Source organism: Pelophylax lessonae (genome assembly GCF_965119305.1).
Source record: "Pelophylax lessonae genome assembly, chromosome: 6".
NCBI lineage: Eukaryota > Metazoa > Chordata > Amphibia > Anura > Ranidae > Pelophylax > Pelophylax lessonae.
This window is the reverse complement of record NC_138773.1, coordinates 95,098,315-95,124,188: the sequence shown is the minus strand read 5'-3', so window position 1 is coordinate 95,124,188 and position 25,874 is coordinate 95,098,315. Positions and strand designations below refer to the sequence as shown.

At 45.5% G+C, this 25,874-nt stretch overlaps 1 protein-coding gene across 1 annotated transcript in view; it reads right to left on the bottom strand.

The window, feature by feature from the left end:
• CHLSN (cholesin) overlaps nt 1–25,874 on the bottom strand; it is a 693,214-nt gene that overhangs the window by 93,275 nt on the left and 574,065 nt on the right. The window contains exon 4 of the mRNA XM_082261874.1: nt 17,985–18,178. Within this exon, the coding sequence (XP_082118000.1) occupies nt 17,985–18,178 (194 nt within the window). The remainder of the gene's footprint in view (nt 1–17,984; nt 18,179–25,874) is intronic.

Here is a 25,874-nt window from a genome sequence, read left to right as displayed (position 1 = left end):
AGCTCATTGACAGACGCAGACTTCTTGATTAATATCAGTAGGATATACTGCCCCCTACAGGAGTAGGACACTAGGCAGGAAAAAAGTTCTGGCCACACCTTATGGGCAGTCCCAGGGGGTATATCCTCTCTCTCCCTGCTACAGGATGTCAGTTATGTAACAAAGCAGTGTCAGAGAATTCAACCCAAACCAACTCAAAAATAGAGGGGCGGGTCCTGCGTCTGTCAATGAGCTTAAGAGAAAAGGATTTTACGGTAAGTCAAAAATCCAATTTTCTCTGTCGCTCATTGACAGACGCAGACTTCTTGATTAATATCAGTAGGGACGTCCCAAAGCAGTGCCACAAATGAGGGGTGGGATAACAGAAATAAAAATCCAATCCAGAAGGCCCAACCGGAGCCAACCAGAAGCATCAAGGACTCATCGAACAAAAGGAAGAGACCCAACTGAAAAAAACAAAAAACCCCCGAGGTAGACCAACGGTCCCCTCAAACAGCGGCCTGCAGAACCTTGCGGCCAAAAGAGGCATCCGGCAATGCCAGCACATCAACTTTATAAATTTTTGTAAAGGTATAAACCGACGACCAGGTAGCCGCCTTGCAAACCTGCAGCACCGACGCCTGATGGCAGAAGGCCCAGGAAGCACTAAAAGCCAGAGTAGAGTGTCCCTTAACAGGGAACGGAGGAACCCGACCCTTAATAGAATAAGCCTGCACCACCGTCTGTCTGATCCATCTGGAGATAGTCGCGGCAGACGCAGGCAACCCCTTTCTAGGGCCATCCGTGATCACAAAAAGTGAATCGGCCTTACGAAAAGAGTCAGTAGTAGCCAAGTACACCCTGATCGCCCGAACCACATCCAAGGAGTGTAACGCAAACTCCCGAGGATGACTGGGCTTAGGACACAGGGAAGGTAACACAATATCCTCATACAAATGAAACTCTGAAACCACCTTAGGAAGGAAGGATGGATTCGGACGAAGAACCACCTTATCCCTATGAACCACCAGATATGGGGAACGACAGGACAATGCGGCCAATTCCGACACCCTGCGTGCAGAAGTGATAGCCACCAAAAAGGCCACCTTCTGGGATAAGGTAAGCAAGGGAATCTCCCTAATATTTTCAAAGGGAGGTTTCTGGAGAACCGACAACACCAAATTAGGATCCCAGGGTGGCAAGGGCGCACGCACCGGAGGAGCCAGGTGCCGCACCCCCTGGATGAAATTCCGCACCAAAGAATGAGTAGCCAGTGGCCTCTGGAAGAAGATTGCCAATGCTGAGACCTGACCCTTGATAGTGCTCAAGGCCAGCTTCTGCTCAACCCCCCGTTGCAGAAAGGCCAATATCTGAGCCACCGAGTAAGAACGTGGAGGAAACCCAAGGGATTCACACCACGCGATATAAGACTTCCATGTGCGATGATAGACTTTTCAGGAAGTCGCTTTCCTCGCTTTAATCAGAGTAGGAATAACTGAAGCAGACAAACCCCTTTCCTTCAGCACCTGGCTCTCAACAGCCAAGCCGTCAAAGCCAGTGATCGTAAAGCAGGATGGACGATCGGTCCCTGAGACAGCGGCTCTTCCCTGAGAGGAAGTCGCCAAGGAGCGTCTGCGACCAGCCTGACCTGAAGAGGCCATTCCCCTTGATCCAAGGTCTGACGGCTGAGAAAGTCCGCCTGCCAATTTTCCATACCCAGAACGTGAACTGCAGACAGAGCCGGAACGAACTGTTCCGTCCAAAACATGCTGGCCACTTCCACGGCCGCTAGAACACTCTTGGTGTCCCCTTGATGGTTGAAATAGGCCACGGCCGTGACATTGTCCGACTGAATCCGAACCAAGCAGCCCTGAAGATGCCTGGTCCGGTGAACCAGGCAAAACCTGATCGCTTTCAGTACCAACACATTTATCGATAACCTGGATATTTTCGGATTAAAGGGCTTCCCCTGACTGAGCATTGGAGACCGAGGCCCCCAAACCAGAAACTACCTGGTCCGCTCGCTCAGCCGGATCCGATTGTCTAGGAAATCGGATTTCCAGTTCCATTTGGGAAGAATCTCCTTTTGGAGAGTCCGCGTATGACACTGAGCCTGCGGAGACTCCGCACAAAAGAGGAGGTCGTCCAGGTAGCCCAGGACCGATATGCCCCGCTGCTGCAACAAAGCCAGGACTGGGGCCCAAATTTTGGTGAAGACCCGGAAAGCAGAGGCGAGACCAAAGGGTAACGCCACAAACTGATAATGGTCCGCTCCCACCGCAAAGCGCAGATACCGCTGGTGTCCTGCGTAAATGGGAACGTGAAGATAGGCACCCTCTATGGGCGCCATTTACATCCAGTACTGCACTGCCCCCAACAGAGCCATTAGGCGATTCGGGGACAGTCGCATATTGGAAGGGAAGGACCGCACCATTAGAAACGATCGCAACTTGATCTTGTGTTCCGACCGTATGACCTCGTGAACCCATTTGTCTTGAATACTGTAGAGCCACGGGTCCAGGAACCGGCGAAGACACCCCCCCACCCTTGATCTGGGTGGGGGCGCACCTTCAGGCTGAAGGAGCGAAAAAACTTCTTGTGAGCTGTAAAGGAAGGTCCCTGTCTACGACGAGATTCCTTACCTTTATTAGCCTGTGGTAGAAAGGTGCTCTTGCCCCCAGTGAGATCCTTAATAATCTCATCCAAGGTAGCACCAAACAAGCGATCCCCATGAAAAGGGAGATCAGTCAAGGCTTTTTTGGAAGCCTGATCCGCCGACCAGCACTTTAACCATAGCATGCGCCGGAGGACCACCGCCGAGATCGAAACACGCCCCAGCAATGGAGCAGCGTCCAGTGCGGCGTTACAAACAAACTGTAGCCCCTGCACCATCTGCTCCAGCAAATCCGTCACGGCAGGGGGGAGACTTCTCCCCTCCAGGTCATGGCGTAACAGCTTGGCCCATTCCGTCAACGTCTGCGAAACCAGAGCAATGGTAAACACTGGCCTCAAGGCCGACCCTGCCAGGGAGAATATGGAACGGGACACAGATTCCGCCCTACGATCAACCGGATCCCGAAAAGACGGGGAATCCTCCAACGGGATAACAGTAGCCTTATTTAGTCTGGAAACCGGCGGATCCACCGAAGGTGGCATCGTCCATTTCTTAAGGAGGGACTCTTCAAACGGGTAGTGCCTAGCAATCCGTTTGGGCATCCCAGGGGGTCGTTTTGGACGGACCCACTCCTTCTTAATGATATCGTCAAAGCATTTGGGAAAGGGAAACACCTTTGCCACCCTGGAGGGCTTGCGAGTGCCAAAGGCAACTTCCGTATGAGCTGCATCCGAAGGTGCAACCTCCAGTTTTAGGGTCTCCCGGACAGACACAGTGCGTCCACCAGTGCCTTGTCTTGCGCTATGGCGGAGGCAGAAAGGTCATCCTCACTATCAGAGGAGACGGGGCGCGAGACAGCAGCCCCAGAGGAGGAACCCGCAGTAGCAGTGACTGGCTCAGGATCAGAATCTGAGGCATCAGACAAGACAGGGGTAGGGGGGGGTCGCTTTTTAGCCCCCCGTCCCTGACAGGCCACCTCCACCCGGGACACAAATGACTCCAGGACCGCCGAAAGCGCATCAATGGTGAGCGGAGAATCGGAGGGCCCTGCGGCCACCTCGAGGGGATCAGGTGGGGACACATGTGCAGCAGGGTCCATGGCAACACCAGGGGAACCTGTCAGCAAAATATGACAAAATTTAAAAAAAAAAACTTTTTTTTTTTTTTTTGCAAAAAGTCACCCAGCGCTGCAGTGCCCCTCAATGGTCAGACAGGGTGCCTCTAGACCCCCTCAGAGAGAGAGAGAGAGAGAGACTACCAAAAGGCTCACCACATGATGCACCAGAGTTCAACAGGACTGCTCTCAGCGTTTGTCTGCATGACAAGTCCTGTGGAGCAATCTTCCCGGGTCTAGGGAGGGGCTCCTCCCCCTCACACACCCTCAGTAACTCCCACAGCTGCCCAGCTCTGCAAACAAAACGAGCTGGGTGTACCAAGATGGCCGCCCCCATGAGCCACATGAGGGACACTAACAGACGATCGATCGGCAGGTAGGCCCTGGGAAGCCAGGGAGGAAGCCCCCCGCACAACAACCGTCCGCACTCGGGACCCCCCCCGCCCCCTTAGCGGCTTGCGTGAACGGCTAGCCACCCCACACACACACAAACACCCCCCATAGGGGGGAAGGGAGGGGGGAGAGGGACACCACAGGGGGAGGGTGCACAGGGGAACAGAGGGGAACCCAGATTAGTGTGGGTCCGACCGTTCCAGGGAGGGGCCCGGGTCCACCCCAGAGTCAGCCATGAGGAGCAGGGGGAAACATTTACTCACCATACCGGAACAGGCGGGCACCAACTCCTGACAGAACCCCTCTCCACCGAGGTGGGGGCTGTCGGCCAATACGGACGCCGCGACTCAGATTCCGGCTGGTCGTAGGCGACCTGGCGAGACGTTTAACTCGAGGGGCCAGTCCCCGTCCAGTGGGACTATGTCGCGGCCGACCCAGCGCGGAGCTAGGGCCTGCACGCGCTCGTAGGCCGGCTGCGGTGACCACCGGATCTCAACATCCAGCCCGTCGCCCAGATCCAGCATAATTGCTTGAAGATCTCACAGGAACAAACTGGAGAAAAAAGCTACCGTAACTAAAAAAGATTTATCAAAAAAAGCTTGCAAGGATCCGGGGATCCCAAGAAGGAACTTAGGTCCCTACTCCTGACTAGGCAGAAAAAAACTGACATCCTGTAGCAGGGAGAGAGAGGATATACCCCCTGGGACTGCCCATAAGGTGTGGCCAGAACTTTTTTCCTGCCTAGTGTCCTACTCCTGTAGGGGGCAGTTTATCCTACTGATATTAATCAAGAAGTCTGCGTCTGTCAATGAGCGACAGAGAAATCAGCGTTTGAACTTTGCAAATGAACATATAGACAAGCCTGATACATTTTGGAAACAAGTTCTGTGGACCGATGAGGTTAAAATGTAACTTTTTGGCCGGAATGAGCAAAGGTACGTTTGGAGAAGAAGGGGCGCAGAATTTAATGAAAAGAACCTCTGTCCAACTGTTAAGCATGGGGGTGGATCAATCATGCTTTGGGGTTGTATTGCAGCCAGTGGCACAGGGAACATCTCACGAGTAGAAGGAAAAATGGATTCTATAATATTTCAGCAAATTTTGGATGGTAACTTGATGCCATCTGTGAAAAAGCTGAAGTTAAAGAGAGGATGGCTTCTACAAATGGATAATGATCCTAAACACGCCTCGAAATCCACGGGGGATTACATCAAGAGGCGTAAACTGAAGGTTTTGCCATGGCCTTCACAATCTCCTGACCTCAACATAATTGAAAATCTATGAATAGACTTTAAAAGAGCAGTGCGTGACAGACAGCCCAGAGTTCTCAAAGAACTGGAAGACTTTTGTAAGGAAGAATGGGCAAAGATACCTCAAACAAGAATTGAAAGACTCTTGGCTGGCTACAAAAAGCGTTTACAAGCTGTGATACTTGCCAAAGGGGGCAGTACAAGATATTAACTCTGCAGGGTGCCCAAACTTTTGCAGATGCCATTTTTTTGTTTTCTGTTATTTTGAAAGTTTAAATGATGGAAATAAAGTCTAACTTTTGTTGACATATTATAAGAATGTCTAATCTGTAATTTGATGCCTTTTGGAGATTTTTCCATCTTTCCTTAGCTTCTTTATGAACATTAACACAAATTTTTACCTGGGGTGCCCAAAATTTCTATCCCCACTGTATTTAATTTATAGGTAGGTAGTCTGCATTGGAGAACATCTAGAATCCAGTGTTTCTCTTTGGTATTGTCTGTATTAAAGTATTCCGACCAAGGATACGAAAAATGCCAAGATGCAAATTGGAACCCCTCAGAAAAAGACATATGAAATAATACAAAATCATCAAATCGGATGATAAGAAAAAAACTTACAGTTGTGTTTAGAGGGGCCTAGAGCAACTACCTTGCTAGAAGAAGGGGCAACTAAGTCCTCTGAATCCATAGACTAAAAACAGCCTCTGGTTCTTCGCTGTCTGCTCCCAAGCCTGCCCTGGTGGTCCGCTATCTGCTGCCAAGTTGGCCTGTGATGATCTGCTGCCAGCTGTCAAGTCGGCTGGTGCTGGTTCCCTGGCCGTTGCACAGCCAGACTTTGCTGGTTCCTGGACTGTTGCCCAGCCAAACTTTGCTGGTTCCTGGGCCATTGCCCAGCCAGACTTTGCTGGTTCCTGGACCGTTGCCCAGCCAAACTTTGCTGGTTCCTGGGCCATTGCCCAGCCACTTTGCTGGTTCCTGGGCCATTGCCCAGCCACTTTGCTGGTTCCTGGGCCATTGCCCAGCCAGACTTTGCTGGTTCCTGGGCCATTGCCCAGCCAGACTTTGCTGGTTCCTGGGCCATTGCCCAGCCAGACTTTGCTGGTTCCTGGGCCATTGCCCAGCCAGACTTTGCTGGTTCCTGGGCCATTGCCCAGCCAGACTTTGCTGGTTCCTGAGCCATTGCCTAGCCAGACTTTGCTGGTTCCTGAGCCATTGCCCAGCCAGACTTTGCTGGTTCTCAGAAGTTGCCCAGTCAGACTATGCTGGTTCCCGGGCCGCTGCTCAGCTGCACTATTCTGGTTCCAGGGCCGTTTCCCAGCTAGACTATGCTGGTTCCCAAGCCACTGCTCAGCTAAACTATGCTGATTTCCGGTCCATTGCCCAGCCAGATTTTGTTGGTTCCCGGGCAGTTGCCCAGCCAAACTATGGTTGTTTCTGGGCTGCTGCTCATCCACACTATGCTGGTTTCAGGGCCATTGCCCAGCTGGACTATGCAGTTCCTCCTTCACATCTGCTCCCTGTGCCTCCAGTTTTTCCTGCTTTTCTCTGTTCCTCCTGTTGTGCTATATTTTATATACAGTTAGTTGTTAGTTAGGTTTCCTGTTTGTTAGGTTTTCTGTCACTGGGGTTTTTAGTCTCGTTACTTTTATGTTTGCTGTCTGCTGTTGTTTGGTTTTTCTTTCACTGTAAATAACTCTCACTTAATGTACAGTCTGGTCCCAGTTTTCTGAGTGTAGCCACACAGATCTGGTCATCTCTGCCGCTGAATCCCGACAAGGAGGCGCTTCCTGCAACCATGCTGGTCATACTGGGGGAGGGTCTGAAGTGTTAAAACCGTTCATTACAAAGCAGAAGGTTTCAACAGTAGGATAGCTAGCTGGGGGCACACCTGAAGTCTCCAATAAGAGCACAAGTGCATTCGCAGAAACAGGTAGTTTGAAAGAAGACCTTCAGGTGTAACAATGTGAGTCTGTCTGTGTGCTAATAAACTTAAGCAGAGATGAAGGTCCACTTGGGGGAGTGGTCTGAAATTACATGGTGACTTGTCCTCTTTTTTTTTGCGTCAGGCATGTTGCCAATAGTAGCAATCAATGAAACAAAACCCACAATGCGATTCCATTGCAATTTGTACAAGTCTGTGCTGTGATTGTGGAGGGAGGGAGAGAGAGAGGAAAGAGAAGAGAGAGAAAGGTACACACTCCAGGCCATAAGTCCAAATTGCAGCTGCATCCAAATCACATACAAAACACATTGGAATTGCAGCTAAACCCGCCTCGGGTCACACTGGAGTTGATTCTTGAAATTGCACTCATTCAAATTGCACCGCATTAGTATGAACCTAGTCTTAGTGGGATACCCACAAAGGGGTGCAGACTGGCCTGCTTAATCTTCTTCGAGGTACTGGGTTTGACAGGCTTTAATCCAATAGTCAGTGTACTGCTTTAGAAGGAGGATAGCTGTACTATGTTCCCAGCTAGGAGGAGTTGGACGGCAGCTGGAAAGGTTAAGGAGACAATCTGATCCAGAGCAGAAGATGTTCTCCCTGTGCCTGTGTGAGTTTCCTCTGGGTACTTAGGTTTCCTCCCACACTTCAAAGACATGCTGGTAGGTTACTTAGCTCCTGTCTAAATTGGCCTTAGTATGTGAGTTAGGAACCTTAGATTATAAGCTCATTGAGGGCAGTGATTGGTAAAGGGCTGCATAAATTGATGGAGCAATATGAGTATCTTCAATAAAAAAATAAGAGTTTAATCAGGGATTCCTTGAAGGTACAACAACCCACCATAAGCCTATCCTCTCAACATTTATGCCTGCTCCCAATTTTTGCATTGCTACATATGGACAAAAGTTGGGAAGTCATGTAGTTTTGAGTTTGGGATGACACTGTGCAGAGTTGCCTTGACCCAGAGTGTGCCTTCACAAGTATTTGCAATAGGATTTTTTTGATTTACCTGTAATTTCTTATCTTGGAGTACAATATAGGGATTGTACTCTGACACGGGATTTGTATTCTTAGACCATGAGTTTTTTGCAGCTACAGCAATAGTTTTTGTTTAACAAGCAATAAGGAATGATAATGACAAAGAAAGGAGAGGTCTGTGTCCTGTAATGTACTCCAAGATTAGGAACTTACAGGTAACTCAAAATTCTCTATTATGTTAATTATAGAGTACAGGACAAAGGACTTGTATCAGACCATGGGACGTACCCATGCAATAAACTTAGGGGTGGGCAACAACATAGCAAAACAAAACTGCCAACGGGCGCACATCAAAACAAGGGTCATGAACCCAAACAAAAAAACACTGAGATGACAGCTTAAAGCACCTTTGAACTTTGAAAACCTGGGAACAGAGGACTAGGGGGTGCCTGTGAGGATGCTTGATGCTGAAAAGCCCAAAAGACACCAACAGTCCTAGTTGAATGTACTCTGATTTGGAAAGGAGAAACTCTGTCCCTAATAGCTTATGCCCCCAAAAAATAAGCCCAATCCACCTACCAATGGTGAAATAGAGAGCAGGATGACCTCTATGAGGACCCATATACAGGCCAAAGCGGGACTCTAGCGAATAAAGGCTGTAGCTCTCACACAGACCCTGTCAGTCCAGCCCACATCCAGGCAATGTAGGGCAATTTCATTATTAAGTTTTGGGTTAGGACAAAGGGAAGGAAGAACAATGTTACATAGTAAGTCAGGTTGAAAAAAGACACAAGTCCATCTGGCTCAACCAATAAAAACAAAAAACAGGAAAGAAAACACAATCATACAATCCCATATGCACAATCCTATACCGGCAGTTGATTCAGAGGAAGGCGAAAAACCCCAGCAAAGCATTATCCAATTTTCTACAGCAGGGTAAAAAATTCCTTCCTGATCCCCCAAGAGGCAATCGGATATTCCCTGGATCAATTTTACCTATAATTATTGGTACCCAGTTATGGTATTTACACCTACGAAAGACTGCAGGCTTTTTTAAGCAATCTAGTGAGCTGGCCAGAACCACCTCTGGAGGGAGACTATTCCATATTTTCACAGCGCTTACTGTGAAGCAACCTTTCTGTATTTAGAGACAAAATCTGTTTTCCACTAGACGTAAAGTGTGCCCCCTTGTAATCTGTAATGACCCTAAATTGAATAACTCAACACTAAGTTCACTATATAGACCCCTTATGTATATGTTGATCATGCCACCCTTAATCTCCTCTTCTCAAGAGAGAATTCAGTTCCTCTAATCTTTCCTCATAGCTGAGCTCCATGTCTCTTATCAGTTTGGTTGCCCTTCTCTGCACTTTCTCAAGTTCCCCCGATATCCTTTTTAAGAACTGGTACCAAAACTGAACTGCATATTCCAGATGAGGTCTTACTAATGATTTGTACAGGGGTAAAATTATATCTCTCTCTCTGGAGTCCATGGCTCTGTTAATACAAGAAAACTTTGCTTGCTTTGGAAACCGCAGCCTGGCATTGCATGCTATTATTAAGCTTATGATCTACCAGAATACCCAGATCCTTCTCCGCTATGGATTCCCCCATTTCTACTACCCCTTGTATGTATGATGCATGCATATTCTTAGCCCCCAAGTGCATAACTTTGCATTTATCAACATTAAACTTAATTTGCCACATAGTTGCCCAATGAAACAGTGCATTGAGGTTGGCTTGCAAATTCGAGACATCCTGTAAGGAAGTTATTCCACTGCAAAGGTTGGTGTCATCTGCAAAGACTGAAATGGTATTTTTAATCCCAGACCCCATATCATTTATAAAGATATTAAAAAGCAATGGTCCCAACACTAAACCTTGGGTTACACCACTGTTAACCTTAAACCATTCAAAGTAAGCATCATTAACCACTACTCTCTGTATTCTATCTTTTAGCCAATTTTCTATCCATTTACAAACTGATCTTTACAAGCCTGTATACTTTACCTTACACAATAGCCGTGTGTGGAGGAACAGTGTCAAACGCTTTTGCAAAATCCAAGTATACTACATCCACAGCCACCCCTCTATCCAAGGTTTTACTTACCTCTTCATAGGATGTCCTCATTAAGTAGGAAGGAAGAGATCACCTTGGGTAGTAGCAAGGAATGTTTGGTCCCAAAACCACCTTGTTCTTGTGCAAAACAAAAAAGGGCTCTTTTCAAGAAAGTATTGCCAATTTAGAAACACAGCTAACAGATGTAATGGCTACCAGGAAAGCAACCTTATGAGTAAGGTCTTTCAATGCAGTATCTCTCAATTGGTTCAAAGGAAGGTCTCTGAAGCACAGAGAGCACCAGGGTGAGATCCCAAGCTGACACAGGAGGTTGAATTGGGTGAACTATTCCCTGAGATAAAAAGGAGTCTTGATGAGGGACTGTGAGACAAAAGGTTTCTATAGTATAAAGAACAAAGCAGAAACCTGTCTCTTGAGGGCCAGACACTGGTCAAGACCAGAGCAGAATGGCCAAAATAATAGAAAGTACTTCCTGGGACTTAGATTCATGTCCTCGCAGCCAGGCAAAGTAAGTCTTCCATGTGTGATGGTAAAACCTATGGGAGTTGGATTGTTTTGCTCTGAGTAAGGTGCAAATAACAGAGTCAGAAATACCCCCATCCTTTAGAACTTGGACCAGTAGGGGCGTGGCTAGCACGGAGACGGAGATGGCCGCCTGAGACAGGAGCTCCACTCTCCAGAGGCTCTACAGTGGCTCCCAGCGTCCAGGCAGGCCTAGTTTTTGCATAAAATAGCAGCGTTCTGACTCCCCATTGCATGCCCATTATGACCAGGCAGAGCAGGGAAGATAGCCGGCCGCAAAAACTTACTGCTTTCTTCCCCCAGACTCAGAGGGGAAGAATCCAAGATGGCGCCGGTTCGCTCCAGGCGAGTCTCCCACACACAGCACCAGCTGCACTCCTTTATCTGGATCCCCTGCTGACCTGCACTCACCAGCAGCATCCACACCACTGTCACACAGACCAGCCAAGTCCAAACTGAGACTTGAAAAAGATAGTCCGGCATTTGGTGAGTTTAACCCTCGTTGCACCTCCCTAGATGACACCAGGGAACTTCCTACCTCCATCACATCCTTCCCCACCTCAAATCAGCCTATTCTTGACACTACACTTAAGGACATGTTAATGTCGCTCCGCAGCTCCACGTAGGCTGGCATACTGCACATTACTAACCAATTTAAAGGGGAATTACAAGTGGTGGGCTCCCACATAGGACACGTTGAAACCAAGATAGGGGAGTTTGCGCACACTATTAATGATCTAGTGGATGCTCATGATGAGCATGTGGATGAGCATGCGTAGATGAAGGCTAAGTTAGCGGATTTGGAGGACCACTCATGGCGGAATAACCTCAAGCTTAGGGGTATCCCGGAGTCTGTGCAAGACCCTAACTTACGGCAATATGTAACTGATTTTTTTAAACTGTTTCTACCAGAGGTGCCTGATTCAGATATGCTCATAGACAGGATCCACAGGCTGCCAAAACCTCCGTTCCTTTTAGATGACGTCCCTAGGGATGTATTGATTAGTGTACACTTCTTTCACGTTAAGGATCAATTGATGTATAGATCCCGATCCCAAGAACCCCTACCTGCTCCGTACACTCATATACAGTTTTTCGCTGATCTCTCACAGTATACACTGCAACTGAGATGCAACTTAAACACGTTAACCAAGGCGCTTAGAAACCATAAGATTTCGTACAAATGGGGGAGCCCATCTAAATTACTGATCTTCAGGAATGGAAATACCCACACCATCTACTCACTAGAGAAAGGACTGCTCCTTCTTAAGTCGTGGGGTATAATACCTGAATCCCCCCCTAAACACAAGCGTGATGATACGACCGCACACACTGGCCGCGACTACCACCACTCCAAAACAGATCACTGAGGGCATCAGGACCACCCTGGAGGAGTTACCACTACATTTTATGGAGACCCTCTGGACCGCTATGGCCGTCCTCGTGTTTGCTGGCAAACTGTTCTACCCCCACTACTTGAGCAGTGATACGCTGCACATGGATCATTAGATCCCCCACTTTTACTGTTGTAATCTACCTTGTTCGCTTGTTCCATATACTTTTTATTTTTTCTGTTTCCTTTTGTTTCGGAGCATCCCTGCTGCATTACTCTCCTGCTGTCTTTTGGAACTGGAGCCCTTCCACGAGGAAACTGGTAACTACATTACTCTACAGATCATCAACGGAATACCAGTAAGTACTTATAACTGAGTGCTCATTATGTCAAACAGACTTCTTTCTATTAACGCAAGAGGTTTAAACCACCCCGTTAAAAGATCATCGCTTTGGAAGGAGGCCTTGCAATATAATAGCGATATCTTATGCGTGCAGGAGACGCATTCCCATGCGAAGGCTCTACCTAAATGCTCTAACAGACACTACCCTCATGTTTTCATGGCCGCTATGCAGGCAAAAAGGAGAGGAGTCCTCTTGGCTGTTAGGAAAATTGTGGCATTCCCCTTAGTTGAAAAAGTTGCAGACCCAGGGGGAAGGTACCTTATCTTAGTGTGCATGCTTAACTCCGTCAAGTACACGTTAGTCAATGTATATGCCCCCAATAATCACCCAATCAGATTCCTGAACAGGCTGATGTGTAAAATTAATAAAATTAAACAAGGCTTCTTGATCATCTGCGGTTACTTTAATCTGACCCCTGACCCCAACGTTGGACACCACTTCCGCACCCAAATGCTGTGGGGCTTCTCTGAATCTCTTCCTCCACTCCCACAATCTCTATGACGTGTGGCGCTGCACTCTGAGAGGGACTTCACCTTTTTCTCTACCTGCCATAATTCTTACTCTAGAATTGACCTGTTCTTAGTCGACAAGTGGACTCTTCAAAAGGACACCGACTTCATCTATTAACAACATTACGTGGTCAGACCATGCGTCTATAACCCTGGATGTACTGGACTCTCACTCTGCCACACTGGTATCTGTATGGAGATTGAACCCTTTTCTCCCCAATTCCCCGTTTACTGCAGACCAAGTTGTTGCTCAGCTGCAGGACTATTTTGCATACAACACTGGATCTGTACAGGACCCCTTCATCCTTTGGAACGCCCATAAGGTGTTCATGCGAGGCATCTTTATTAAATTGGGCTCAAGGGAGAAGAGAAAAAGGCAGCAGCGGGTAGACAGCATTCTGGGGAATATCAGACGACTGGAACTGACTAACAAGGACCGCCCTGACCTTTCCCACCGTGACAATCTCAACGCTCTGACACACAATCTACGCCTGTTGCTCCTCAACAATTTTGAGAGGCACACTAGGCGTTTGAAGATGCTGCATTATGCCACAGATAATAGAGCAGGGAAAACATTGGCCAGGAGACTACAGAGATGTAGGTACAAGACCAAAATTGTCCACATGATTCACCCAAATAGTGGTAAGACAGTCCATAATCCACAAGAGATTGCGGATGCGTTTAGCTGTTATTACTCCTTTTTATACAATCTAGCATCTGACCCTTCTACTACACAACCGACCGCATCGGCCATAGACATTTTTCTAGACCGAGTGAATCTACCTAATTTGTCTGACGCCTAACTCACCACATTGAATTATTGAATGCTCCCTTTACATTGGAGGAGATACACAGGGCTATTGACTTGCTACCCAACAATAAATCACCAGGACCGGACGGTTTTGTGGGGGAATATTATAAAAAGTTCAAACATATTCTGAGTCCCAAATTGGAATCGCTTTTCAACTCTGCTGCGGCCTCATCCTACTTTCCCAAAGAACGTGGACCAGTATGTCTGGTCTGTTTGGATGAGGCCAAGGCTCATCTGCCAGAAGTTTGAGTATGTCTGTGTAGCATGTTCTTCTAGGCCAATTTGAAGCAATGAGAATCACTGGAATCCTTTCCATGTCTATCTTCTGCAGCAGTCAAAAGAGGATCTTCATTTTAAGGGAATGCATAAAATGGCATAAATTGAGTCCAAGGAATCAGCAGAGCATCTACTGCTAAGGCTAGAGGATTCCTAGCCTTGGCTACAAATTTGTTCAGCTTGTTATTGAACATGGAAGTCAGGTGTCCTCATCTGGTTTTTCCCACCTTTGACAGAAATTTTGAAAGCTCTCTTGGTGCAGAGGCCATTCCCCTTGGGTTTAGACATTAGTGGCTTAGGAAGATGTCGGACAATTGTCCAACCCAAGAATGTGGACAGCCAAGAGAGTTGGAATGTTGGTTTTTACCCAGGAATGTATCTGACTTGTTTCTCTTAGAGCAGTCCAGCTTCTGGTGACCCCTGGATGGTTTTTATAGGTCACTGCTGTGGCATTGTCGAATTGTACCCTAACTAGGTGTCTTTTGCAGAAGAGAGGTTGAGTGTTGTAGAGACAATCTGATGGCTCTTAGTTTCATTTTAGGATGTTGATGGAAAGTTTTGACTCCTGTGGGGACCAGGTCCCTTAGACAACCAGAAAAATGTAAACTCCCCCCAGCCTCTAAAGCTGACTGTGATTGCCACCTTTTTACATGTACAGGAAAGACTTTCCCAAGTCTAGGGCAAGGTTGGAGATCCACAAAGTCAGGGAGATCTTTATCTAGTTTGACAGAAGCATTGTACGATCCAAATATTCAATTTGGTTGTTCCACGTGATGAGATAAGTTATGTTGGATTGAAGAGGTCTAAAATAAACTGGACAAAGAGAACTGTCTCAAAGGAGGCTACCATCAAGCCCAGAACCCGCATTCAGAAGGGAACCATTTTGACCAGAATGCCCCCATATGGGACCTTAAGAAAACAGCATTCTCTTGGTGAAGGAAAATTCTGGCTTGGGTTGTGTTCAAGATGAGACCAAGGTACTCCAGACAGCGTGGAAAGATTTATCCAGCCAAAGGTTTGAAGAAAATAAATCATCCTTTGTATGTTGGCAGACAAGGTTATGGCTGAGGATTTCTTCAGTAGGAGGCTGTTTAAGTAAATTGTGACATGAATAGCCAGGGTTTGAAGAAAAAAACTGAAATGTGGAAAACACTTTTGTGAACACTCGAGGTGCAAAGGAGAGCCTGAGGGGTAGTGCTACAAATTGGAAGTGTTTGTCTCTCACAGCTAAATGCAGAAAGATTTGACGTGAGGGGAAGATGTGGAAGTGTAGACAGGCTAGACAGATGGCAGAAGTACCCCCATGCATTAAAAAAGCAATGACAGGCCCTGTTGATTCCATCTGAAAAGTTGGTACACACAGAAATCTGTTTAGAGATTTTAATTTCAGTATTGGGTGGGTGACACCATTTGGTTTTGGGACTTTGACTAACTTTAAAAAAAATCCCTGGAACCATTTTTCTAAAGTAATTGATACAGCCATCCTTGTGCCTGAAGTGAGGTCTTTAAATGTGCTATTTTTGGTCTGAAGTTTGCTTTTTGAAAAGGTAAAAATTGGGCAGGGGGCAGAAATAGAAACTCTATTTTGCACCTCTTTGAAATGAAACATTGGACCCAAAGTTCGGGGTGTCTGATCTCAACAGGCACAAATGTCAACAAACGTTCCTCCACTCCTAAGAATGGGGTTGTCCCTTCATTGTGACAAGGGCTTCTAGGCAGAACTTCTTGGTACCCACTCCCCCCCCCCCCCCCCCATAAAAAAAAAAAAAAAAAATTCCAGAAGAAGAAGAGGCTGCGAAAGGAGGGCATAAAGTGGAACTTTCTCTTAGCAAATCATATTCTCTTGAGCAATCTTTCTCAACTTTTTTTACCCCAGGGAAACCCTTAAAAAAAATGTTCAGGTCTCAGGGAACTCAAAAAGAATACCCCAGTGGTGGTCTGTGGAAAGAATGCCCTCTTTACAGTGGTGATTGCCTCCCTTAAAGTCATAGTCAGTTTGAAAAATGCACCTATTAAAGTAGTGGCCAAGGGATAGAATGTACCCCTTACAGAGGTCATCTATGAAAAGAATGCCCACTTACACTGGTGGTTAGAATGCTCCCCTTATAGAGATGGTGAGAGAGAAGAATGGCCCATTTCATTACTGTTCAGTAGGAAGAATGCCTTCTTTTCCACAGTGGTCAAAATAACACCATTACATTCACTGACGTCATGCTTCTTGCACTGTCAAGTGGCATTGGGCATGGAACTATGCAGGCACCATCTGATAGGCGGTCAGTCAATCAGCTAAAGCTCATGGAACCCCTAGCAACCTTTGCAGGAACCCTGGTTGAGAATGGCTACTCAAGAGAATTGACACAAAACAATAATGCTAATATCATCAGCTGAAATTGTTCTAAAACAAAAGGGTTCTTAAAGGCCGGTTCATGTTTTCTATTCATATGTTCTGTCCAATTAGCAATAGCGTGGCAAATGGACATAGCAGCAATAACTGGCTGCAGGGCTGGGCCAGCAAGAGCAAATAGGCCTTTAAGAAGGCTTCAAAACACAGCTTGTCGCCATCAGAATACACGGATCAGTGGCTGCAGCTGCTGATTGAGGAAAAGTTTTAAGCTTGCCCCTTCGACAGAAGTTGATGAAACAAATTACTTCTGTCAAGCAGGGACACCCATACACTGATAAGTGTATGGCCAACTTAACCCAGGTGCTCAATGTGTTCCTGTGGTTGTGTCTTTGCAGAAGTTGGTAGCAAGAGTGCAGCAATGTGTTGTTTGCACTCTCGGCAGAAAGAGGTCAGACGTCTGGACAAAAGGAGAAAGAAAAGGGGAAGTTTAAATTGTTTACGCTGATAAATGCAAGAGACGAATGGCAGGAGTTATTACAATAAAGTGACTAACACCCAAATCCTCTGCCTGTAGGAACACGTAATGTGCTATGTACTGTGGATTGTAAGAGCCTGGAAACTGGTGTAAATACACAGTAAACCCTGTCTTACCTTCTCCACAACGCTGGACCTATTAGAAAGACAGGCTGGGTATCCAGGGCCTTCGTACCATAGAAATGGACCATGCTCTGGACCTGTATAGCACCCTGCGGCTATTTACTCACGTTGCATTATGTGCCAAGTTTAGTGCCTAACACAGGATCCAGTGTTTGAAGCAAACATTACAGGCTGGCCTCACACAGTGAGGTCAGGGTATGGTCCCCAAGGTACAACATGTGGATAACTGATATGGAATAATGCTAGATAGCCCAGGGTAGAAAGCAGTTTGATTTTTAAGTTTCAGAAAAAGAAATTAATGTAAAAAAAAGAAAAATAATTCTCCAGAGGTGAACAGGTCCATTACCTAAGGACACAATGCTAGCAAAAAACTGGAGTTTCATAGAAAGGGTGGGTTTATATGGTGTGCTCTGGGAGCAGCCCAAGCAAGTTTTTTGCCATCGTAAAATCACTCGAAGGTGGCTGTGTATAACCCAAGGTCTAAGAATACAAGTCCTGTACTGTATGATTATGATATGTTTTCAACCAAAGTTGTGAAAAAGATTAATTAGGTTTTTATTGTGCTTACCAGCTAAAGTGTGTGCTGGGTAAGGTTTGTATTTCTCTATGTACAGTCGTGCCAACCTTTTTGTTACCTTTAAATTAAACTGGTCAGCTGTCATTTCAACTTCACAGAAAGAATGAAGGCTGCCTATAAGAATTTGGGTTTTGCGAACTCTATATAGAGGTAATTGAATCTGTTAATACAGACCTCCACAGCTTTTGGACTACCCACCTTTTCAAGTACTGCAATGCAAGATCTGCAGCAGAAGGCTTAGATGGCTCTTCTTTTTTTTCCTCAGCAAGACCTTCTTTCTCCTTCTTAAGCCTCTTTTCCTCCTTCTTGCGCTCCTTTTTGAGCTTTCTCTCCAGAACCCTGCGCTCCTCTGGAGTAAGGTCCTCTATGTCCAAACTCTTCTGACCTTCCTCCTGTAACAGAATGGCACATGTTAATCATAACCATGTACAGACTTACTACACAACCAGCCATTCTTAATCAGAATTTCACTTCTGTTTTAGCGAACAGTTTTACCACCAAACATTTTGATAAATAAGGTCCAAAGGTTCTACTGCGCATATGCTCTACAAAATTAGGTGCACACAGAAGAAGTTCACACTTATTAAATATTATTTACGTTGTGTGGAATTTCTAGGAAATTTGGTACCAGTTATAACCAAACCCTTATCCACATAAAGTATTAGAGGTTTTTGTTAATTTTTGTTAAGCACTCCTGCTTCCTGTAAAGGAGAAAAATCATTACATGCACACAACAAAGCAGCCAAGCAATCATATCCAGTTGGCAGGTATCTAGAAAGGCCCAGCTCATGTGTATATTGGGCTCTATGCTTTTAGCAAAGGAAGGCCTAATTTACTCACCAGTGCTATGATATTGTTGTGAGCAAAATAAGGCATAGGTGTAGTAGCAAACAGTAGTCATCTTACATTCTTATAAAAAGAATAAAAAAGTAAAGTAAATGTGGTGGCTAAAGATGACTTCACAGAATACAAAGAGTGCTTAAGGCCCTGTTCACTCCTGAGCGTTTTTCAGCTCGTAAAACACTCATCTCTGAAGTTCCAAAACACCCAACAAGCAAAATCCCATTAATTTATTGGCCCCTGTTCACATATAAGTGTTTTGTTGACTGAAGCCTAAAGTCTTCTGTTTTTTTTTTTTCCTTCCCTGCAAAGTAAATGCAAAACGTGCTAGTATGCATCAGATACTACCACAATATGTGACAGTTACCTGCAAACGAAGCCCGCGTTGTCCCCGCTGGTGGCCGCATCCATCTTCACCCATCTTCCTTCCAGGTCTGCGGACTCCGGCTGTGTGGCACCCCTAAGTGAAAATCTCCAAATTGGGCCCAAAGTGTCAATATTTTGTGTGGCCACCATTTTTTTCCAGCATCAATATTTTGTGTGGCCACCATTATTTTCCAGCACCGCCTTAACCCTCTTGGGCATGGAGTTCACCAGAGATTTACAGGTTGCCACTGTAGTCCTCTTCCACCAGAGCTTCACAGGTTGCCATTGGAATCCTCCATGACATCACAGAACTGGTGGATGTTTGAGACCTTGCGCTCCGCCACCTTTCCGATTGGTGATGCCCCACAGATGCTTATTAGGGTTTAGGTCTAGAGACATGCTTGGCCAGTCCATCACCTTTACCCTTAGCTTCTTTAGCAAGGCAGTGGTTGTCTTGGAGCTATGTTTGGGGTTGGTATGTTGGAATACACCCCTCACATGTTTGTAAAAATTTTATTATATCTGTTCATGTAACAACACTGAAGAAATTAAACTTTGCTACAATGTAAAGTAGTGAGTGTACAGCTTGTATACCAGTGTAAATTTGCTGTCGCCTCAAAATAACTCAACACACGGTCATTTTTGTCTAACCCGCTGGCAACAAAAGTGGATACACCCCTTAGTGAAAATGTCCAAATTGGACCCAATTAGCCATTTTCCCTCCCTGGTGTCATGTGACTCGTTAGTGTTACAAGGTCTCAGGTGTGTTAAATTTGTTTTTTATTGCTCTCACACTGGTCACTGGAATTTCAACATAGCACCTCATGGCTAAGAACTCTCTTACCTGTTAACCTGTGAAGCTCCGGTGAACTCCATGCCCAAGAGGGTTAAGGCAGTGCTGGAAAATAATGGTGGCCACACAAAATATTGACACTTTGGGCCCAATTTGGAGATTTTAACTTAGGGGTGTACTCACTTTTGTTGCCAGCAGTTTAGACATTAATGGCTGTCTGTTGAGTTATTTTGAAGGGACATTAAATTTACACTGGTATACAAGCTGTACACTCACTACTTTACATTGTAGCAAAGTGTCATTTCTTCAGTGTTGTCACATGGAAAGATATAATAACATTTTTACAAAAATGTGAGGGGTGTACTCACTTTTGTGAGATACTGTATCTCTTATGCTCCAATGCGTATGATAACGACTGTAGATCATTCTGAGAGAGGGTGGTACTCGGAAATCAGGGAACACATGGCCTACCTATCCTGAGGCTCAGATTCAGAGTCATGTAGGCTTACATTATAATACTGATTAAATATAGGAAGTTAATTATAGGCAAAAACAAGCTCATAAGTTGAATGCCAAGATGGAAATTAGAGCAAGTACTCTGCATCAATTAAAAGAAAAGGTTTTAATACTACCATACGCTTTCCAAAGAGTTAAAGGAATTGTAAAATCAGAAGGTTTTTTTTTTTTAATCCCAATACATTCTATGCATTAAGATAAAAAACCTTCTGGGTGTAGCAGCCTCCCCAGCACCCCCTAATACTTACCTGAGCCCCATCTGTATCCAGCGATGTCCACCAGTACCTCGGCCATCTGGGACTCTCCCTCCTGAATGGCTGAGACACAGCCACGGTGCCATTGGCTCCCACAGCTATCAATCAAAGTCAGTGAGCCAATCAGGAGAGAGAGGGTGGGGGGCTGAATGGTAGCTCCCTGTCTGTATGGACACACGGAGCTGCAGCTCGGCTAGGGTGCCCCCATAGCAAGCTGCTTGCTGTGGGGGCACTCAATAGGAGGGAGGGGCAAGGAGCAGCAACCAGGGACCCGGGAAGTGGAGGATCCGAGCTGCTTTGTGCAAAACCATCTGCACAGAGGAGGTAAGTATAACATGTTTGTTATTTAAAAAAAAAAATACAAGACTTTACAATCACTTTAAACCTGCCAGTTCTACAACACATTTGATCCAGAAAAACCTGGTCCCATTAAACAAATTTAACACTTTTCACATTTCAATTACGTAATATGTAAATACATTCCTTAACAAATTAATTACGCCCACTGAGTATGGGTCACTGCAAGTGGCGTGAGGCTTTAACAAAGTATTTAAGCATGGCAGACATGCTACACAATAATTAAGAGACAAAGGTGTGGGTCTATCTCATTTTATTTTACGATTTCCACACAGGGTGTGATTCATTAACCTGTGACTGTCAAGGTTGCCACAAATTCATTTTGAACTCAGGGCAGGCATGTCAAATAGTTGAATATATTATTACGCACTAAGCTTTCCTAATTTAGCTTTGACGTGGGTGTATATAAGTGGTAGGCGGATGGTATAATGATGCTGACAAGAGCTGTAGGAATAAAACGTTGAGTAAGAGTTTTACCACTTATGAGTTTAGGATACTATGACATACGGTATTTTACTTTTTATATACAAGCCCATCCTCTTGACCCAATTATTCAGCCTAGATCATCTTTATATCCACATGCCTGAAAGGGGTATAGTAATCCAACCAATTTCATGCTGAAACACTTTGTTGGGACCACTGAAGTCATGGCTGGAAGTCACGTCTCAAGAACAAAATAAGACTAGTGTACCCTACAGGTAGATGTATAGTGGGCTTTGTCTACCTAACAGGAGGGCCATGATATTTTTTTTGTAGGGTGTCATGGTTTCCAGGTATGTCTGCTGAAGGGGGAGTCTCCCCACTGGCTCTGTGAGAGGCTTCTCATGGGGCAGTGGAGGAAACCCAATCAAGGATACATTCAGGCTTTTAACTACCCCCCCAGAAGGCAGATTCTGCCGCAAAGGATTCTGGGAGTAGGCATAAGTTTGAGGGAGAGCATGACTCATTGTCTTTGGCGGGAAGCAGAGTCCCAGCTTCTGTCAGAGGAGGTGGATGTCTTGGGTCCTGGCTGAGAATCCAGAGAGTGCTGAGTTGAGCTGAGGGGATCCGGTGTGCCGAGAACCAGCGGAGAGCGAGAGGGGTCCAGTCCCAGGAAAGCCTACACAGGTCGTGAGTACTGAGGATAGCCCCTGGGGGTCTGCCTAGTCAGTGGGGACCACTCCGGAGAAGGTTCTAGGATCCAAGTGTCAGCTAGTGGTAAAGGGGGTACCTAGTCAGAGGACCCTGAAGTGGTTAGATTGGGTACCTGGGTTGAGGACCCTGAAGCAGAAAAGGGGGGGGGGGCTGCAGTTTGGGCCCTGAGGAGTTAATACACAGTGTGAGTGCATCAGTTGAGAGTTGCAGCCAAACAGGAATATACAGCAAGCTACTATAGTCCTGGATCTGCTAGACTTAAGTCGGGGTTCCAGCACAGCTTTCAGAGATACAGTGTGTTCAAAGAGTTAGTAAGCATTGGCTAGCGTCAAGACAGTGCCAACAGGCATTTTTTCTACAAAAGTCCCAGAATTGTACATAGTCAAGCCAAAGGAGTATCCCACCCATTCCGTTCTCCCATCCCCTAAAACTACAATAAAACCACCAAACAAAGATGCTTTTCTCACACCCAGGGCCATAGCTCACATGTGCTGGAGAGGTAACCGGTATAAATGGCAGACCCACCTCAGGCCATAGGCCTGGAAACCTTGCTACACTAGTTTAGTACTAACACACAGAGTAAGGATTTCAGACTGATAACCGTAAAAGCTGGCATACTTTGGCTATTGCTCACGTGTAGAACTTTTACCTTTAACATATTAAAAATTGCTAATAGGATTATATGTGCAAAAAAATGGAATTCTGGGGTAGGTGCTCATTCACACGGCAGAAACAATGCTGTGTTTAGATCCGTACAGTAGATAGTTTGTACGCATCTAAATACAGCACTATAGTAATCAATGAGGCCATACTCACAGCTGTGTATATAGGCAAAATGTGCGTTGTGTTTAGCTGTGCAGAAAAAAGTAGGACACCCCTGTTTCCAGGGCCGCACAGATCTGCAGATTTTTTGCATGTATGTTCATAAACACGCCTAAACGTGTAACCATTTATACGAATATAAGAAGAATTGCACACATCGAAATGCTGAACGTATCTAAACCCAAGTACTTAAAAAAAAAAAATTATCGAGTCGCAAGGATTGCATGAGGACACAAGGCCATACAATGCGATTAGAGGAGAAGCGTTTGAACCTCAGGCAATGCAGGGGGTTCTTTACTGTTAGGGCTATAAGACTGTGGAATTCTCTGCCACAAAAGGTAGTTACTGCGGGAAGTATGGCTACTTTCAAAAGACTCTTGGACGTACATCTCAAGGACCAGAACATTCAGGGGTATGTGAAATTATTACGGCCACACACACCTACACAGGTTGAACTGGATGGACTATAGCCTTTATTCAACCTCAACTAATATGTAACTATGTAACTTTAGATGTGTATTTTAAACAGGATCTTCTTCTAGCTCTGCCAGCAAAAACCTGTGTTCCATTCAGAAAAGACACATGTGCACGTGTGGATGAGGCCTTACTGAGAACTTAGTGTATGCAGAAAACATCATCAGGATATTTGAAAACTACACCTAATAATGCGTAATTTTACAAACTTAAAAAAATGAAGGTGGATGATTTAAATTAAAAGAACATCATCATAAAGCCCATCTTTGGTAAAACATTAATTCTACCAGGCATCTCTTCAAGAAATGAGACCGGCGATCAATCCAGTTCTGCAGACTGTGCCTGTACTGACCAGTCCCCTTGTGGCACACATTTGGCAACTATACGCCCCTACTGCAGTCTTCTGCAATGTGGGCACCCTAAGATGGCCCCCTTCTTCTGCAGTCTAGAAAATAGAAGACTCAAGACTGATGCCTTAACTGACCATGTATTTAGGTACGGTAAGTAAAACCAGCTTTGCTAGTTTTAATCCACTAATTAGTTAGATGATGGCAGTTGATGAGAAATCACATGACTCATTCATTACCAGTGGCTGCTGATAAGAAATTACATTACTCGTTCTATTTATGTCATCTTTATATGCTTTACATTTCCTAGCGCACATACACATTAGAGGACTACAATTTTCCTACTTCTACGATAACTATGTTTTGTATAATTTAAACATGTTTAAAAGTAGTTTCATATGCACTGGAGTATTCCTTAAAGTACAGAACCCAATTCACATTTCCATCAGGGAGAAGCACAAAAGATATAGGCAGCTGATGTAAGTAAATATAGACTTTTCCTGTAAAAGTCAAGCTTGGCTTTGCTCTTGCTGCCCCTATGGCTTCCCTACTGGTAAAGCTCAGGAGGGAGCAGGAGACAAACTTGACTTTCACTGGTCTGTGACCGTTGTAACTTATAATGAACTCTGTAGGCCAGATCTTAGGCCAGGTTCACATATGTGCGAATTGGATGCGGTTTTCCCCGCATCCAATTCGCATGACATGCGAGTGAGTGTGCCCGGCTCGCAATGGAGCCAGTTCACACAGGTCCAGGGCGGGCCACCACGTGCATTCCAAAAGGGTCCTGTGTGTCTTTGGGTCTGGTTCAGGTGCGAACTCAGGCAAAAATTCTGACCTGATTCGCACCTGAACCGGTGAACAGGGAAACACTCGACCCTATGCTGGGAAACGCGGACAAACATATGTGAACCCGGCCTTAGAAAGGAGTTAGAACAACAATTCCTATGAAAAGAGATAGTGCTGAAAATAGTCACAACTAACATAACAAACATAAGAAAATCAACTACACTGAAATTAGCCAATTCATGAATATAACTTTAAAAAATATGCAACATGTCTGTATCTCAGTGTGCTCCAGCCCATGGGTTTATTGACCCATACATGTATAAAAATACATTATTGGACAAATAAAGCTGTTTGTAAACTCAGTCTTTGGATATTAACCACTTTACCACTAAGTACTGTAATAGTACTGCGGCAAAGTGGCTCTTGTAGGTCTGACGACGTAGACCTACGTCGACAGACTCCTCCCCTGTAGGCGGCGCTCGCGCCGCCGGAGGCGCGCTCCCGCTGTTTTCATTCACAGCGGGAGTCGGGCCAGGGGAGGAGCAGCGGCGATTGCCGCTGCTCTGCCCCGATCGTCGGGGATCTAGTGTGGAGATCCGCCCGCCTGTGTAAACACAAGCGGGCGGATCTCCTCAGTGACAGGGAGTGACAGATCGGAGTGTTCAGCATAGCTGGACATCCGATCTGTCCCTGTCTCACACAGTCACCTCCCCCCCCACACGTCAGTAAGCACCAGGCATACATTAACCCCTCCCTCTCCAATAAAGTTAACCCTTTCCCTGCCAGTGTCATTTTTACAGTAACAGTGCATATTTATAGCACTGATTACTGCAGTAATGTCACTGGTACCCCCAAAAGTGTCAAAAATGTCAGTCAAGGGTCCGATCTGTCCGCCGCAATGTCGCAGTCCCGCAAAAAAAATCGCAGATCGCCGCCATTACTTGTTAAAAAAAAAACCCACCAAAAATGACATAAATCTTTCCCTTTGTTAGTAAATGCAATAACTTTTGCGCAAACCAATCAAAATACACTTATTGCGATTTTTTTTACCAAACATGGGTAGCAGAAAACAAATTGGCCAAAAATTTTAAAAAAAATTGGTTTTTACATCTTTTTTGGGGGGAATTTCATATAAAAAAATGTGAAAAAATATTGTTATTTTCTCAAAATAAACGCTTTTTTTTGTTTATAGAGCAAAAAGTAAAAATCGCACAGGTGATCAAATACCAACAAAAGAAAGCTCTGTTTGTGGGAAAAAAAGGACGTCAATTTCGTTTGGGTACGGCGTCGCACGACCGCGCAATTGTCAGTTAAAGTCGCACAGCGCCGAATCGCAAAAAGTGGCCCAGACGTAAGACAGCAAAATGCTCTAGTGGTAAAGTGGTTAAAGTGGTTATAA